General features: G+C 43.9%; 1 protein-coding gene across 1 annotated transcript in view; it reads left to right on the plus strand.

Annotated features, from left to right (window-relative positions):
- LOC120234525 (cytochrome b5) overlaps window positions 1-15,279 on the plus strand; it is a 37,513-nt gene extending 22,234 nt beyond the window's left edge. Inside the window, exons 2-5 of the mRNA XM_039236416.1 lie at window positions 6,679-6,807; window positions 8,597-8,626; window positions 13,146-13,180; window positions 14,906-15,279. Of these exons, the coding sequence (XP_039092347.1) occupies window positions 6,679-6,807; window positions 8,597-8,626; window positions 13,146-13,180; window positions 14,906-14,987 (276 nt within the window). The 3' untranslated portion in view covers window positions 14,988-15,279. The remainder of the gene's footprint in view (window positions 1-6,678; window positions 6,808-8,596; window positions 8,627-13,145; window positions 13,181-14,905) is intronic.
- Window positions 15,280-16,176: the final 897 nt, after the last annotated feature.

The following is a 16,176-nucleotide window of genomic DNA, read 5'->3' on the forward strand; positions in this document are numbered from 1 at the left end:
ATTATCTTCTCTGTTTATCCAATAGTGACGTATAAATGTTTCTCCATATCTGCCATGTGCCAGGCATTGGACTAGGGTTTTAGGGCAGTGGGATGAGCAAGATCGACAGAAGTCTCTGTCCTCAGTTGTGTCTTTCAAGGAAATTGGTATAAGTATAGGTAGTAATAAGTGGTGTGAAGGCAAATAAAACAGGAAGTGGGTAGAGAACGTGGTGTATGGGAGGGCTCTTTAGATGGGGAAATCCTGGAAGGGTCTGCAAGGCCGACTTGACTATGAATGAGGGTAGAAGGACTCACATGTGAGTTGGGAGAGGAACATTCCAAGCGGAGGCAGATGGGACGGATCTGACATGGAGAACGAGTTTGGCCAGTCTGGGGAGCTGCCCCCAGACAGGCCAGGACTGAGCACGGAGGGAGGGCTGGCTCCCTTCACCCTCACCCTCTCCAGGAAGCTGGAAAGACTCGGGATATTTGCAAGTGTGGGCAGAATCCACTGCCTTCAGTCTGTCACTGAAACAAGTCTGTTTTCTGCTGCCCTTTTACCTCTCCTTACCTCCACTGTGATTAGCCGCCCTGGACTCACTTGTCTTCTTTTATTTTTTATTTTTTTAAATATTTTTTATTTATTTCTGAGAGAGAGAGAGAGAGAGAGAGAGAGAGAAACAGCGTGAACAGGTGAGGGTCAGAGAGAGAGGGAGACACAGAATCGGAAGCAGGCTCCAGGCTCTGAACTAGCTGTCAGCACAGAGCCCGACGCGGGGCTCGAACCCACAAACCATGTGATCACGACCTGAGCCGAAGTTGGACGCTTAACCGACTGAGCCACCCAGGCGCCCCGACTCACTTGTCTTCTAAAAGCCCTCACGGTGTGACAGTGCGAGGGAGCTAATTGTAGAAGGGGCAAAGGGAAGCAGACCAGTTAGGGGACCGTTGTAGATGTCCATGCCTGGTGGTGGTGGCTCGGTCTAGGCTGGGAGCAGTGGGAAGTGGGAAGAAGTGTTGGATCCTGAGTACATTTTGAAGAGAAGCCACCTGGATTTGCTGGTGGGTTGGGGCGGGAACGAAAGAGGATTAACGTTTGACTTCTAGTTTGGGACGGCAGCAGTTGGGTGTGTGCTGGTGGCGGCGCTGTATGCTGAGAGCGGGACTTCTGTAAAGCAGCACATTTGTTTTTGTCACATTGTGGCTGGACGCGCATCAGACGCTGAGTGGACGAGTGAGGTGTGGGCGGCTGCAGGGGGGAGGACTCTGGAGCTCGGGAAGTCGGGTAATACGCAGTGGCAGTCACCAGAGGACAGTGATTTCCTGGGCTGGAGACCAGATAATCCCCGGGAAAGGTGGTCCAGGGAGAGGGTGGGTGGTGCCAAGGCCTTGAGCCCTGGAGTGCTCTGTGTTGAGACTTGGAGATGAACAGATTAGAAAGTAGTGGCCATTGAGGTTGAAGGGAAACCAGGGGGCCCTGCTGTCCCCGCAGCCATGAGAAGCCAGCATTTCAAGAAGAGATCCACTGTGCCAGGGTCGCCGAGGGCTTTTATGCCGTGAGCAGTAGATGTCACTTCAGGCCCTGGTTGCCAGCGTTACTGTCGATACCACAGAAATCCACCGTGTCTTCCTGAAAAGTGTCCTTGGGAATGGGGTGGGACTCTGGCCGTTAATGTCTACTGACTTATGACTGTGCTAGTCTTGTATCTTTTCCAATATATTTGCCTGTAAAGAACCCTTGAGCTATGGATGCCAAGAGCACAAGCCAGTTCCAGTTATTTGAAGGGTATTCCCTGCTTCGTACCTGGGGTCTTCATATGCCGTCAGAGCGAGGTGTATGTGGACAACTTGTGTAATGGAGATTTTGCAGAGGCAGACGAGGGGGTGATTGGCTCCCTGGGCTTGTGGGCACATTCTGTGCGCAGAGGCGCTGACGGAGCCAGGCTACCCACCGAAGCTGGTCTGCCTCCAGGGTCCCATTCCCAGTGAGAGGTTGGCATCGTCATCATCCATTCGATTTTGAAGCCCCAAATCTGTGTCCTCGTGTGGCATCTCGTCCCGCATCCACCATCGTCGTCATTCCACCGAGACGTCCTTCCTCTCTTGCGTTCTGTCTCTTCTATACCTGTCCCTGCCCATGGCTTCCGCCAGCCTTCTGTAAGCTGTTTCTTCCTAGATCACTGTATGTCCTTAGCGAACTGCCTTCCCGAGTCCTCTTCTGCCCTTATATCTGTGGTTCACCCTGAAGCCTAGGTTGTATTTTTAAAACTAAATCTGCTTTCGTCACCTTCCCTTGTTAGATCTTCTCAATGGCTTCTCGTCACTTGTAGGAGAAGGATCTAGAGCCCCATGTGGCCTGCCCTCCCCGGTGCCAGCCTCAAGCTCACTGTGCTCCCTCTCCCATGGGACATTCATCCCCTCTGTCTCTGCCCCTCCTCGACCCTGACCCCTGCTTTGTGTCTCAGCTCAGCAAAGCCACTCCTGAGTCCGTGTTGTGCTCTTTCGTTTCAGAACATCGATTCTCTCCTACATTGTACAGTTGTGGATGATTCCTGTGGGGTCAATATTAATTTATAAATTCCCCAGGCAGGAGCTGGGACCTTCTCTGCTCCCCGTGTCTGGCACACCTTGGCGTCTGTCACATAGAGACATTTGTTGTGTGTGTGTTGAGTGAGTTGACTTTGGCACGTAATAACACAATGGAAAACGAAATCCTCCTCCGGAAAAATGGGAGACTTTATGTTAGAGGGACACAGTTCTGGTGGAAATGGCTGATTTTTCCATAGCTGCGCCCAGTTCTGTCCTTCCTGGGTCCTCCTTACCCGGATGCCCCCCCCCATCCCTCTGTCTTTGGGCTCTCCAGCTGCCGACCACCACCACATGGTGGATGAGTGGGGGCCCCAGTGAGTGCTGCTTTTGTGAGGACGGATTTTTGGTACAGAATTCACCAGTGTTTGGCTCAGTCTTCAGGAGAGGCTCACCTCTTTTGTCACCTCTAATCCTGCCTGTGTGTGACTAGGTACTTGGGTCTTTTCCTTAAGTGTTTCAGAAAATCGTCAGATAATTTTCATCACCTGTTGCTCTACTGCTTCCCTCTTTCGAAGCCTTGCCTTTTCTTTGAGTCACTTTACAATTCTAGACGCTGCCCAGCAGATCGCAGTAGGTTTTCTCGAGTTTCCGGGCCGAAACTGTAGACATGCACCATCCCTGTGAGTACCCAGGACGGCACCAACGCCAGAGTCCCCGGGGCTGTCGCTTAAGAATGCCGATGGTCTGAAAAGGAGCTGTGTGCAGTGAGATGTGTGTGTGTTAAGCCTGCAGCATGAATCTGCTCGCAGGAGTGAAGAGACTGACACGGTGCATCACCAAGTTTCAGACCGTCGTGATTAGACTTGATTTGCTCTACAAAGTATGTGTCTCCGTCTCTTCCCACATCATAAATATATTTCAGGGAAAATGGTTGATATTACAATAAGCCAGTCCTTTATATTTTGCTGTCTTACCAAAACTTGAGTTATTTTGTTAAAAAAAATTAACTTTTGGGGCTCCTGGGTGGCTCAGTCGGTTGGGCCTCTGACTTTTGGCTCATGTCATGATCTCACAGTTTGTGGGTTTGAGCCCTTTGTGGGGCTCTGTGCTGACAGCTCAGAGCCTGGAGCCTGTTTCTGATTCTGTGTCTCCCTGTCTGCCCCTCCCCTGCTTGTGCTCTGTTTCTCTCTCAAAAATAAACATTTAAAAAAATCAACTTCTAGACTTTTTTTAAAGTTTATTTTTAATTATTCTGAGAGAGAGAGCACTCGTGCAAGCAGGAGAGGGCCAGAGAAAGGGAGACTCCCAAGGAGACTCCATGCTGTCAGTGCAGAGCCTGATGTGGGGGTCAAACTCATGAACCCTGAGATCATCAAATCAAGCCAAAATCAAGAGGCAGAAGCTTAGCCAACTGAGCCACCCAGGCGCCCTGGGCAAAGGTATTTTAGTGTCTGTTCATTGATTCTATAATTTTTCTTAAATAGTGATCACAGGAACCAGTGTAACCCAAGATGTTTTTGGGTTTTTTTTTCCCCTAAAAATGCTACCTCACAGAGATGGTTTAGGTAGAAGCTAGGCAGACATACCTCCTGGTCCCTTGCTTGGTCAGAAATTAAGTTGAGAAGTTGCCCTTTTTTGGGGGGTTAGGACTGTTGTGTTCCTCTAAGAATTTGTGCGAGTGAGCCTGGGAGGGGTGGGGAGGAGGGAGAAAGAGAGAGAGAGAGAGAGAAAATCTTAAGCAGGCTCCAGTCTCAGTGTGAAACCCGATGCCAGGCTTGATCCCATGACCCAGTGAACGCGACCTGAGCTGAAATCAAGAGTTGGATGCTCAACCGACTGAGCTATACAGACGCCCTCAAATTCTCTATTTTAAAATTTTGTGTAGTTTTATGATGCTTTCTAAAAGGCCAACCTATGTTTTTTAACCTCATTTGCAAATTTCCTTTGAAGATAATAGGCTGTACCTGGAACATAATGGCTTCCTCTGGGAGATTGTCTATATTCACATATCCTTAATAGGAACCAAAAGTTAAGGAACTCATGAGTTCAGCCACCCACATGGAAAGAACAGTGTGTGAACTTACATAATTTGTACGTACTGAGTTACATTTGTCACTTTATAGCTCTCCTGTTTTGCTTCTGTACCCCTCAGTCCCTGCCCAACAGTAAACAGATTGTTAGAGAATCAGCAGATCATGGTGTTCATTGCCACAGCCTTAGAGGTGTGTCAGGAAGCTTCAGATTGGCTTTCCGAGCGAGCCAGTCAGCTGCCCGGACCCTGGTGTGGCTTCTCGAGTTTATTTAAAGTGGACTTCTGATCTTACTTTCCATAGAAGACACTTAACTATGGAAATCTCTGCAGTATGTAGTATTATGTAGCTGTTGAAAAAGTCACGTTGAGGAAAGATGCTTGCTGTCATTGGAGAATATTTAATAAAAATTCTGTTTTTAAAAATTTAAAAACATTTAAAAAATGTTTATTGGTCGTGTGTTATGTGCCAGATACATATATCAACACGTTTAATCTTCAGAAACTATATGAGATAAATACCATTATTTTCCTAAGTTTACATAGTAGTAGTAAGTAACCACTGGGCAGTACCCTCAGTGCCGTGTATTGTAATCTGCTTTTTATCTAAAAAACAGTAGGGATAAGATAGTGATCAGTGTTCTTGTAAAAATTATTCACACATATACACGTATGTATATCCAGCCCTAATGATGTGGCAAGACCATAGGGGATTTGGGTGATTTTTATTTATTTCTTTGTGTTTTCCAAATTTTCTATAATGTAGGCAGATAACTTTTACTATAGTAGAGGGGGAAAAACCAGGTAGATTTGTATTGCAGTAGATATATTTACACAAAGTAGGGGGAGAGATGGATTTCAAAACAGAGTAATGTGTACCCTTCTTTGTTATGTGCCTCTGTTTTCCATCACCAGGAGAAATTAAGAACAGGCTGCAGTCAGTTATGCAAATAATTATTTAGTTATCCGACACGTACTTAGAGATGATTTGCTCAAGGGTGGGGTAAATTTGATCTAAGGTAATACTGAGTCTCAGTTGAAGAAGACTTTTTTCCCCGTGAAAGTATTTAGGATGCTAATGACCAAGCACTTTCTTATTACTTGAATGAGAACTTTCTTGACTGATGTCTCTGGACTTCATCTGTGTCTCTGTCACTTCTGTCAGTCCCCTCCCTGCATTGTTACCGTCCTTTGTTTTCCCATTTGAAGCAGCCAACCAGGAGCACTGAAATGCTTCCATTCCATAGAGATCCCCGACCCTCACGTGGGGTGGTCCTCTTTCTTCCTTGTCTCCGCAGTCCCCGTCTGTAATCAGTCCCTCCGGCGGCAGCTTCAGCAAGTCCCTGCCCCCGCTGCTTGCTTTCCTTTTCCTTTCTCCTAGAAAGTTAAGTTCTGCAAGAGGCGGGGGACGGTCTTGCCTGTCCAACAGGCTATACTCTGCCTGTGTTAGGCGGGTAGACGGGATGCTTTTCAAAGATGAATTATCACTGTTCATCATCTAAGGCGTTAAGTCTACACTTAGACCGAAGAAGGCAAAGGTCGGGGTAAAGATTAAAGTAAAGTAGGTTGGGTAAAGATTAAGAAGAACAATTTTGAGGGGTGCCTGGGTGGCTCAGTCGGTTAAGCATCTGACTTAGGCTCAGGTCATGATCTCACTGTTAGTGGGTTTGAGCCTGCGTCGGGCTCTGTGCAGACAGCCAGCTAAGAGCCTAGAGCCTGCTTCAGATTCTGTGTCTCCCTCTCTTTCTGACCCTCCCCTGCTCAGGCTCGCGCTCGCTCGCTCGCTCTCTCTCAGAAATAAATAAAAAAATATTTAAAAAAAAGAACAGTTTTGAGAGCTTTCTGGAAAAGCAAAGAGGACATTCCCCAAGGATTAAAAATATGTGTCGAATGCTTGTATTGCCTTACAAATACCTGGGGAAATGGACATCCTGACTGTTGGAGAAAGATTCTTATGCACTTCAAGAAGGAGATTGAATACAAAAGAGTATGCTGTTTTCACCCACATTATGGATGAGTTGCGCTCACCCAATGTCATCTGCGACTTCTAAAGTAGCCTATTTGGTTAAATAAACTATCTGCTTCCTTTTAACTCATTTGCTTGGAAAAACCTTGTTTTTTTGTATCTCTTTCAAACAGCACCCTGGAGGGGAAGAAGTGTTAAGGGAACAAGCTGGAGGGGATGCAACGGAAAACTTTGAGGATGTGGGGCACTCTACGGACGCCAGAGAGTTGTCCAAAACATACATCATTGGGGAGCTTCATCCGGTAAGTACCTTTCTGGGGGCCCTTCCTTTTCTTTAAGGTTGTGCGTTGACCTTGCTCAAAACTGTAGACTTGCATATTACGAAATTGAAGGAATAAAGCGAAAACAATTCCTCCTGATTTTAGGACACTATTTTTGTCATAAATTAACTGGAAATTTCTTTGTATTCACCTGGCTGTAACTGTCACTGGCACTTAAAGTCTGGACACTCTACCCCAAGGCCATGGCCTGGGGACATGACTGGCCTCTGACTATGAAGTGTCTCGGAGCAACAGATTTTAGAAGGTGGGGGTCATTGATCCAAACTTTGTTGGAGTTTTTGGGTTTGTTGTTTTTTTTTTTGACTAAAATATTTTACTTAAGAAACTCCCTTTTACTTTCATTAGTTTGGGGATATTTTAATTCTAAAAAAATTTTTAAAAAAGTTTTAACTCACCTCTGTTAAATGAATGAACTCTACCTTGTATAAAACCAACACATTTTCCTCCTTTTTTCTCACTTTACCCCAGAACTTTGAGAATATTACCTTTGGTGTCAGTCCATGCACTGATTTTGGGAAAATGTTGGCCTACTTCAGCTTTTATATAAACCTGGGGTATAATGTGAACTTGGGCCCTTCTGTGGCGATTGTAAATGCCCACGGGAAACTCTGCTAATCTGAATATAGCTGAGCACTTGGGAAGAAGCAGTGGAGCTGTGCAAACACACAGTGGCTCCTGCGCTGTGCGGGCAGCCAGCTGTTCCCACTCCGGGGAGCACTCTCAGCACGGTCTGAGCTGCTTCCTAGCTCCTGCTGCCTCCCCAGAGCCAACCAGAGGGGGCTGAGGGCTGTGAGAAGCAGCGTCAGGCCGGGCAGGCACTGTGAGAGACCCCTGACAAATGAAAACCCATATGAAAAGTTTTGTTGGGTGATGTTTCTTACGAAGATCATGGATGAAGGAAAGCTTAAAGCAGGCTTTTTATGGAAGGCCTGGAGGTCAGAAATGTGTCTTAGAGCAATTTCCATTGAATGGAGAGGTGGGGTGTGATGTTTGTTGTCTGGGTGGGAGGTGGTACTCTGAAAGTATTCCTGTTAACCGGAGAGTTTATTCACCCCCATAGTTTTATCATCTTCATTTTCATACTTCACCGAAGTGAGGAAGTTTCATGGTAATGGGAGGGGCCTTCCCTTAAAATGCTTTTTACTTATTCTGTCCTTTCCAAAACTTGTGGCTTTAGAGCAGATGGGTTTTCAGTCTGTGACTATAGCATTTCTGCCTTACCTACCTCCTGGGCTCCTCTGTGTCACCTTTAGATGCCCCTTAATTTGGACTCCCTCAACCAGAGGTTTAAGAAAATTATGACACTGCAATTGGGAGATTGCAGGAATTCACTAAGGGTATCACACAGAATTGCATGCATACACACACACATAGACACACACGCACGCACACACACAGACTCATTCTAGAGGATAGAAAGGAAGAATCTAATTAGACCTCACTGCTCTTTGAATTGAAGATCAAAATCCAAGTCTAATAAATATATATGCACATCAACATAGAAATATTATCATGGATAATGTTCAAGCCTTGGAGCTCTAGATTGAAAATTAATCACTTAATCAGTTAATTTTTGCAGTCAACTCAGATGGATCAAACTATGTGAATAACGACCTAGGTAGATGAACCTAAAATGGTAATAATTATTGAATAGTAATTAAAAAAAAATCTCAGTAAAAGCGAGTGCTTTGGACATGGTACTTTTGTAAATGTTCTTTCATTCCATAATGTGCCTTTTTTTACATTGCAGGATGACAGATCAAAGATAATGAAGCCTTCGGTAAGTGCATCACCTCAAGTTCCTCGGGCCATATATGTCTTCACTGTATTTAATATTTGTCACATTGGGGGACAGAGGTCTTGTACCTTTTGGAGGCCAGCACAGGTCTCTGTAGATGAGATGAATATGTAACCTGTTGGCTCAGGAAAATAATTCGTGTATCGACCAGCCATTGTCGTTATAACAGCTCGTGTGTTCTCTGTAAGATGCTCAATCCATATTTTTTCTTATAATTATAATCTTTTTGTAAGTAGTGCCGTGCTTCTAATATGAAAGATTTGACACAAATCTGATTTTCAGAGAACATAAAGTCTGATTGAGGAGAGATCTTAGTACTTGAACCTTGGAGATCACTACCCACGTCGCCTCATCTCTGTGTCCCTGGGACACATAGTAGATGTTTATTTATTTATATTAAATAAATATTGGTTGGATGAATTTAATGTTAGTTACATAATTAAATGCAACTTTTTGATGCATTTTTTCCTTAGGGAAGGAAAACAATTCTAGGGATACTAATTTTATGTCCTGGTTCACTAGCCCTTCTCTCTGAGCTGATCATCTCACACGTCTGAAGATAAATTCATAGTAAGAATCGATGCCAACAGTCAGAATCCCTGACAAGTATAAGCAGACAGTATAACTGCTGGACTGGAGTTATCGGACTCTGGAGGAAAGTTTTGCTTAAGCCACAGAAAGAAAGGATAGTTTTTCCATTTTGGTTTCTGCTCTTGCTTTTATTAAGGACAACAGAGAGACTCCATGGGGCTTGTATGAAGAGCTGGTGAACTCATTCACACTAGCTGCTGTTGACAAAGCATTGTCTTTAATCAACAGCAAAATCAAAGCAATAAATCCAGTAGAGCATGAAGGCCATGCTTACCTTTACACCCCAGGTAGTACAGTAAAAGTCTTGCATCATGCTCTTTTGTACAGAGCACCTTCATTTATATCCTCATCTTTGCCTATTCCAAAAGGCTTAAGTTCAGTGGTGATCTGCGTACTTGAGGAAGATAAGAAATGGACTTCAGAACTGAATTGCCTGTGTCCCAGTCGCTCGGTCCCTGCTGTTCTTTCATACAGCATTAGCAGCTTTTTGGGGGGCTACTTTTGGGACAGCTGAAATCCTGGGATGCATGTAGGTTTTGCTTCTTCTCCACAGTCTCTCAGGGAACAAATATACTTTTTTTCCTGTTAGGTGTTCGGTATGTTAACAGCCTTGGTGCAGATCATTCAGCTGTAATAAAACAAGGATTAGAGGAGGCTCGTTACATTAACTTGGATTTAATGTAGGTCCAGCCATATCCCAAACCATGATGCCTACAGACAAATCAGGGCTGAAGTGGTCGGCAGGTGTCCTGCCGCATTTCTGAAAGAGACGCTTTCCTCTCTGAGAACACAGGTGACTTTGCTTCTATCAGCAGAAGTGGAGGAAGCGGCCGAGAACTTGCCATCTTCCTTAGAGGCCACAGGCAGATTCTGTGAAGGAAACTTCGTGACCGCATTTCTGGATTTGTCTTTCTTGTGCTTCTAGTTTGCCAGGAGAGAATCCTTAGATATTTCTGTGGCTGTGCCTCTGTGTAACTGTCTCCAGACTGATAAATGGAAGCTGTGCTCTGAATTTTTTCAGTGTTGCCTGCTTAAAATACCTAGTTGTTTTTGTGAAATAAGATGCAACAAAGGTTAGTAGCTTAAACCTGCCCAAAGGAAAACACGGTGTTTAGTTGCCAAAGTGAGATATTTGTAGACAGAAATGATGCGGTTTTAAACAAATTGGTATCTATCCATGGAAGATATCAGTAGTGTCAATACTTCTTCTTGGTTGTGATTTTCACATCATTGCTGTTTAAATGATTTTATTTGGTTCTTGTGATATCCTTGCCAGGGAGGGTGAAAACAGTGAAGCTCAGACCTCCTTCAAAGTGTTGACTTTGTTCAAGGTCGCACACTGCTGAGCCACGGCTAGCATCCATCTCCAGCTTGGCAGGTGCAGCCTCTTTAAGCTTCTTGTGTGGGCTCTGTACTGGAAAGGCATCGGTTAGGAAAACCTCCCAATTAGGGGACAGGCTAAGGTAGATGACTGTATAAATATGAGGACTTTGATTTGCAAAGAATTGATGTGCTTTGCCTGGTTTTATTTATTTATTTATTTAAAAAAATTTTTTAAATGTTTATTTTTGAGAGAGAGAGAGAGACAGCATGAGCAGGGGAGGGTCAGAGAGAGAGGGAGATAGAGAATCGGAAATAGGCTCCAGGCTCTGAGCTGGCAGTCAGCACAGAGCCTGACGCGGGGCTCGAACCCACAAACCGTGAGATCATGACCTGAGCCGAAGTCGGATGCTTAACCGACGGACCCACCCAGGCACCTTGCTTTGCATGGTTTTATATAGAGGTCATGTACTGATGGAATTGTTGACCTTGCCTATGTGAACTTGAACTCCTCAGGGCCACAGAGTGAGCAGGTGGCAGAGCCTGTAATAAAAGGCATAGTCTTTTCTGCCTGTTGGTCATTGATATATTTGTTAGTTACACATAGAAACCCAGCTTAGGTCCCTCACACCACTCGGTGGATAAGGCTGTTTCAGTTTCCTTTTTCAGCACTGCGGTAAGTGGTAATTCAAACTTTTGCTGTAACTCCCAGACACCTCTGCTTTAAGACCCTACCAGAAAATAAACACTTGGATATATATATAGTCCTTTCAAGTATGGCTAGTTAGAGAATCGAACACCCAAGCTGTTTTAGCAGAGTGGAGCGCTCAGTGCAGTATTTGGAGCCACAAGGACAGGCCAACCTTGTTTCCATAGACTTGTCAGCATGTTTCCTAAAATGCACGTGCTCGGTATAACAAAATAACAGATCTGTGTTACGTTCTGTGTTACTCTTCCAGGCTTCACTTTCTATTGCGACAATAATATTTTACCTTTAATGAACCGTTTAATGAACGCTCGCGCTCCGGTTTTCAGAACGCATTACGTCTTCTAATAGCTGAATAATAGTTTCGCATAGTCCTCTGACTTCTGGTAATTCTTGTTAATTGTATTCATATGTACAGAATTTGAAAAACCTGGCTGTAGTCGTGCATACTTTTTGTAGTCGCTAAGATTTAACATTGCTTAAAAAGATAATAAATGTGTGACGTTTTCTGTTTGAATGACTTGTTTTTTTCCCTCCTATTGTGTCAGGAATCTTAAAGGCCATGTTTCCAGGTTTGTGGGTCTCCTAACTGCTTTGCTTGCCTTTCCCTAAAAGTCTTCTGCCTTTTCGCGGGCTTTCTGTAACGCGCCCTGCTGCGTGGGGCTTTGCCTCCCCACAGACTGCTGCTTGTTTTGCTAAGGGCTTATCTCTTGTGCTTTGGGAGACCGAGGAGGTGAACCCTCTGAGGAAGCTGCCGTACTTACCTTCCTTTGAGGCACTAATACTTCTGCTGGTGTGAAATTTCAAAAGAATGCTTCTTAAGTTTTCAAACCCAGAAAAGTGTATTTTTTCTTAGGTCTTAGTTATTCAGCTGTTGAGGGAAGTATGTATTTTTCCAGAGCCAAAATTAGTTCACTTTCATGGTACTGACAAGAAGAACTTCTCTCAGAAAGTTCTGGAAGGTAAATTAGGCCGCAACTGTGAAAGACCCCAGCACATACACACACAGGGGCATCCTTATTTTTAGAGAGGTCTTGGCTAGTGACAGTGTGGGAAGTCAGTCCCTACGGCCCCCAGTGTCTTTATAGAGCCGTCTTGTCCGAGTTAGAGGCCAGGAAAGAGGGTGGCCCAGAGTGTTATGATTAATTAGTTAATTAAAAAATTTTTTAAGTTTACTTCTTGATTTTGAGAGAGAGTATGCACACGTAGTTGGGGAGGGGCAGAGAGAGAGAGAGGGAGAGAGAGAAAATCCCAAGTAGGCCCTGTACTGTCTGCACATAGTCCGACGGGGGACTTGATCTCACGACTCAGATCTTGATTTGAGCTGAAATCAAGAGTCAGATGCTTAACTGACTGCGCCCCCAGGTGCCCCCAGAATGTTATAATTTAAATGACTGTTTTTACTTTTCTCTTTTTGGTTGACATGTCTTTTAATACAATTTGGGTAACTTTACTTGAATGAAATAACTAAGGATTTTATTGAATGATTCATTAGTGCTTTTAAAGAATTAAACTGCTCTTCCCAAAGGTAGTGGTGGGGTTATGTGTACATGATACCTGTTTTCAGTTTCTACATTAAAGTAGTCAGATGTGTACTGCATACAGGATATTTTATATATAGCCTATTTTTAACATTCTTTCAAATTATCTAGGTTATGTTTGTAAGTAATTTAAACACAGACGATTCTTAAAATTTTTTTCTTCTGAAAAAAGTGGCAAAATTGGGTGTTTTAGTGAAAAGTTTATGATGTAATTTTCCCTTTCAATGTGTGTTGAAGAATGTCCTCAGTAAAATACTGTGATCTTATTTTAAAGGAAGTTCTTAGTCAATTGAATAAATGTTCAGATGTTCCCTTTATGTTTACTTTTTCTCTCGTGTTTCAGGAAACCCTCATTACTACTGTTGAGTCTAATTCCAGGTACGTGGTAGTTTTCTTTTAAAGTAAGAAGGCTTGGAGAGTCAGGGTGGGATGAGGGGCCCTCCCCCATTTGAGGCACAGGCTCCCACCGACTCCCCCCCCCCCCCCCCCCCCCCCCCCCCCCCCCCAGTAGACATCCCATGGTTGTTCCCACTTGGCATCCACACCACTCAGGACACTCACTCCTCAGCTGTCAGCTCAGACTCAGGACCCTCTTGAGAACAACCCCGAATATCGCCCCCTAGCTGTACCTGCTCTATGGGACAGAACAAATGGTCTCCTTTTCTCCAGGGCAGTCCTGAGGCCGCACGATCTTTTACTCCCCAGACAAACCTCTCCTTTCCTTTCTCATGCAGTACATGATCCGTTTTTAACATTGTCGTGATTACGTCTCCCTAGGCGTGGTCCTGTGTCCCCCCAAGTGTAGCATGAGTCCCTTGTGGTAGGGACAGGATTTCTGTGTTACAGTCCAGCATCTTACTAACATTTTTGGCATCTCTACCATAGTGACTTGTGTCATTGGGACTCTGTGTATCTGTGTATCTGGTAGATGGAGATATTTGGTCCCAAGCGCAAAGCCACACATTTATGCCTACTTTCCTTCACCCTGTCAAATGTAACTGCCCCAGTCTCTGTCGGTGTTCTGGTACATTTCCTGCCTTCAGGTGGTGGTTACTACTTACCTCTTCCTATGTTTCATGGACAGGGCAGTTTCCTTCTAAATGAAAACTGAAAACCCCACCAAGATGGAAGTTGCATTTGTAATCCTCTTGCAGTTTAAATCTTATTACTGAACTCCATTTTGTATGAGTTGATGTGTGAAGAGTTTTACAGGATAGAAAGTTTTTGTCAGAAAATGTCTGTCTTCATAGGTGTTATCTGGCCTAATTCACATTCTACAACCTGCATATTTTGTTCTCTAAGAAATTAAAGGTTCATCTCTAAATTGAAGATCATTCTAGCTTTATCCCTGATTTGATTTCTAATCTGTCATTTATAATAGATCAGATGTTGTATGTACCAGGAATGAAAGAGTCTAAGTTAGGGATTTTTCTGAGTTTTACACCTGTGGACCACAGAGAAAGTAGTTTGGGCATGCTCTTTATTCATGCATTAAATCTACTGTACATTTGTACAGATTAGATTTTCAGAACAGAACCACAGAATGTAAAGTTGTGGTTATGGCAACCCTAATAACCCTGTGATCCAACCTCCTTACCTTCACAGTCCAAGTGGTGTGCCTGTCTCCTGGTTATAGACCTGTGGATGGCTCTCCCAAAATGAGAAGTTTAGTTTTCTGGTTCTTGGTTTACATTCTGTTTTAAATTCTTAATGTATATAAGTAGAATAAAACCTGTAAGGAGTATTTGCTTTTGTGAACTTGTGATCTGTAACTCAGAGTTCATGTCCTTAGATAAGTCACTAGTCATAGGTAGCATCTACTGAGGGGGCGGGGGGCGGGGGTGAGCGGTTCATAGCTCTTTGCATAAGTTTATAGGAATAGATTTAAGTGGAACAGGGGTGGGGTTTATTAGAAAGTAGAGCAGGTGCTGGTATGTTAGGGCACGTGATGTGTTCATGTCACTGATAACAAGTTAGCTGACTTTTCATCCAGGTGTGTGAGGTAAGAAAAACATGCCCCAGTGGTTCTCATGGTGATCAGAGGAGCAAGGTTTTGAGTCCTGTGTTGAACACCATACAAACGTCATTGCCCTTTCTTTCCAGCTGGTGGACCAACTGGGTGATCCCGGCCATCTCGGCTCTGCTGGTGGCCCTCATGTACCACCTCTACACAAAGGAAGATTAAACACATTCTCAGAAGCCAACGAAAGAAAAGACTGCTTTGGACGAGGGAGAAAGAAGCCAGTGCTAATTGCGACAACTGACAGAAGCCTTCACCTGACCAATAATTTTAGTATACCTATTGCTCTTTTCTCTTACCTTAGAACCAAACCAAAAAGAACTCTTCTGGTCTTTCTACTCTTGAACTCTTAGAATGTGCCTTTTTGTTCATCAACTTTTGTTTGATGTCCCATCACTACGTAATTTACTTATTGTAGGTGTGATCTTTTAAAAATATATCTGGCTTTTAAAATATACCACCACGTTTGCCTGTCTATTTGGTATATAATTGTCTTTAACCTGTAGAATCTGATGATTCAGCTAAGTCATTTAATGCACTAATTGTTCAAACCCAAGTTGTGTCTCTGGTGTGAGAAGGGGAGTGTCCTTGGATCTCTCCTTGTGCTTTGTAGCTCGCTGAATGAGCAGTTCTGCCTCTTCCAGCAGAGCTTCCCTTTTGAGGGAAATTAAGAAAGGCTCAAAAAATGAAAGATTTCTTTCTTTCTTTAATTTTGTAAATGTTTCTGTAGTTTTGAGAGAGAGAGAATGCAAGTGGGAGAGGGACAGAGAGAGAGGGAGACACAGAATCCAAAGTAGGCTCAGGCTCTGAGCTACCAGCATAGAGCCCCTTGCAGGGCTTGAACTCAGGGACCACGAGATCATGACCTCAACTGAAAGTTGGATGCCTAACTGACTGAGCCACCTAGGTGCCCCCAGAATGTAAGATTTCTAGGTATTCTACTTGAAATAGATGATAAAAAGAGAAGTAGCTTACAGGGCCTATAAAAAAGACTCTATCTCTTGTTTGATTGAAAGAAAGAAACCTGTGAACTATAAAACATAAAACCTGTGAACCGCAAGAGGACATTTTCACCTTCCCTTCTTGCAGACTGAAAATATTCTGAAGAGGCTCACAGTTCATATAGGTTCTAAAGTTAAAAAAAAATTCTCCATTCAGAGACAAAAACCATTTATGTACTCATGTAAGAAAATGTTGATTCTCTACTTTGCAAAAACAAAACTTGAAAGAGATATGGGACATTTGGAATCTGATTTCCTAAGGAAGTGAGCTGGGGGTGCTGGGCCATGAGGAACTCTGGTATGGCGCTGTTCATTTTCTTATTGGAGTTCCAGTAGACTAATTCTGCCATCTT

Source organism: Hyaena hyaena, unplaced genomic scaffold (genome assembly GCF_003009895.1).
Source record: "Hyaena hyaena isolate Hyena2069 unplaced genomic scaffold, ASM300989v1 scaffold_110, whole genome shotgun sequence".
NCBI lineage: Eukaryota > Metazoa > Chordata > Mammalia > Carnivora > Hyaenidae > Hyaena > Hyaena hyaena.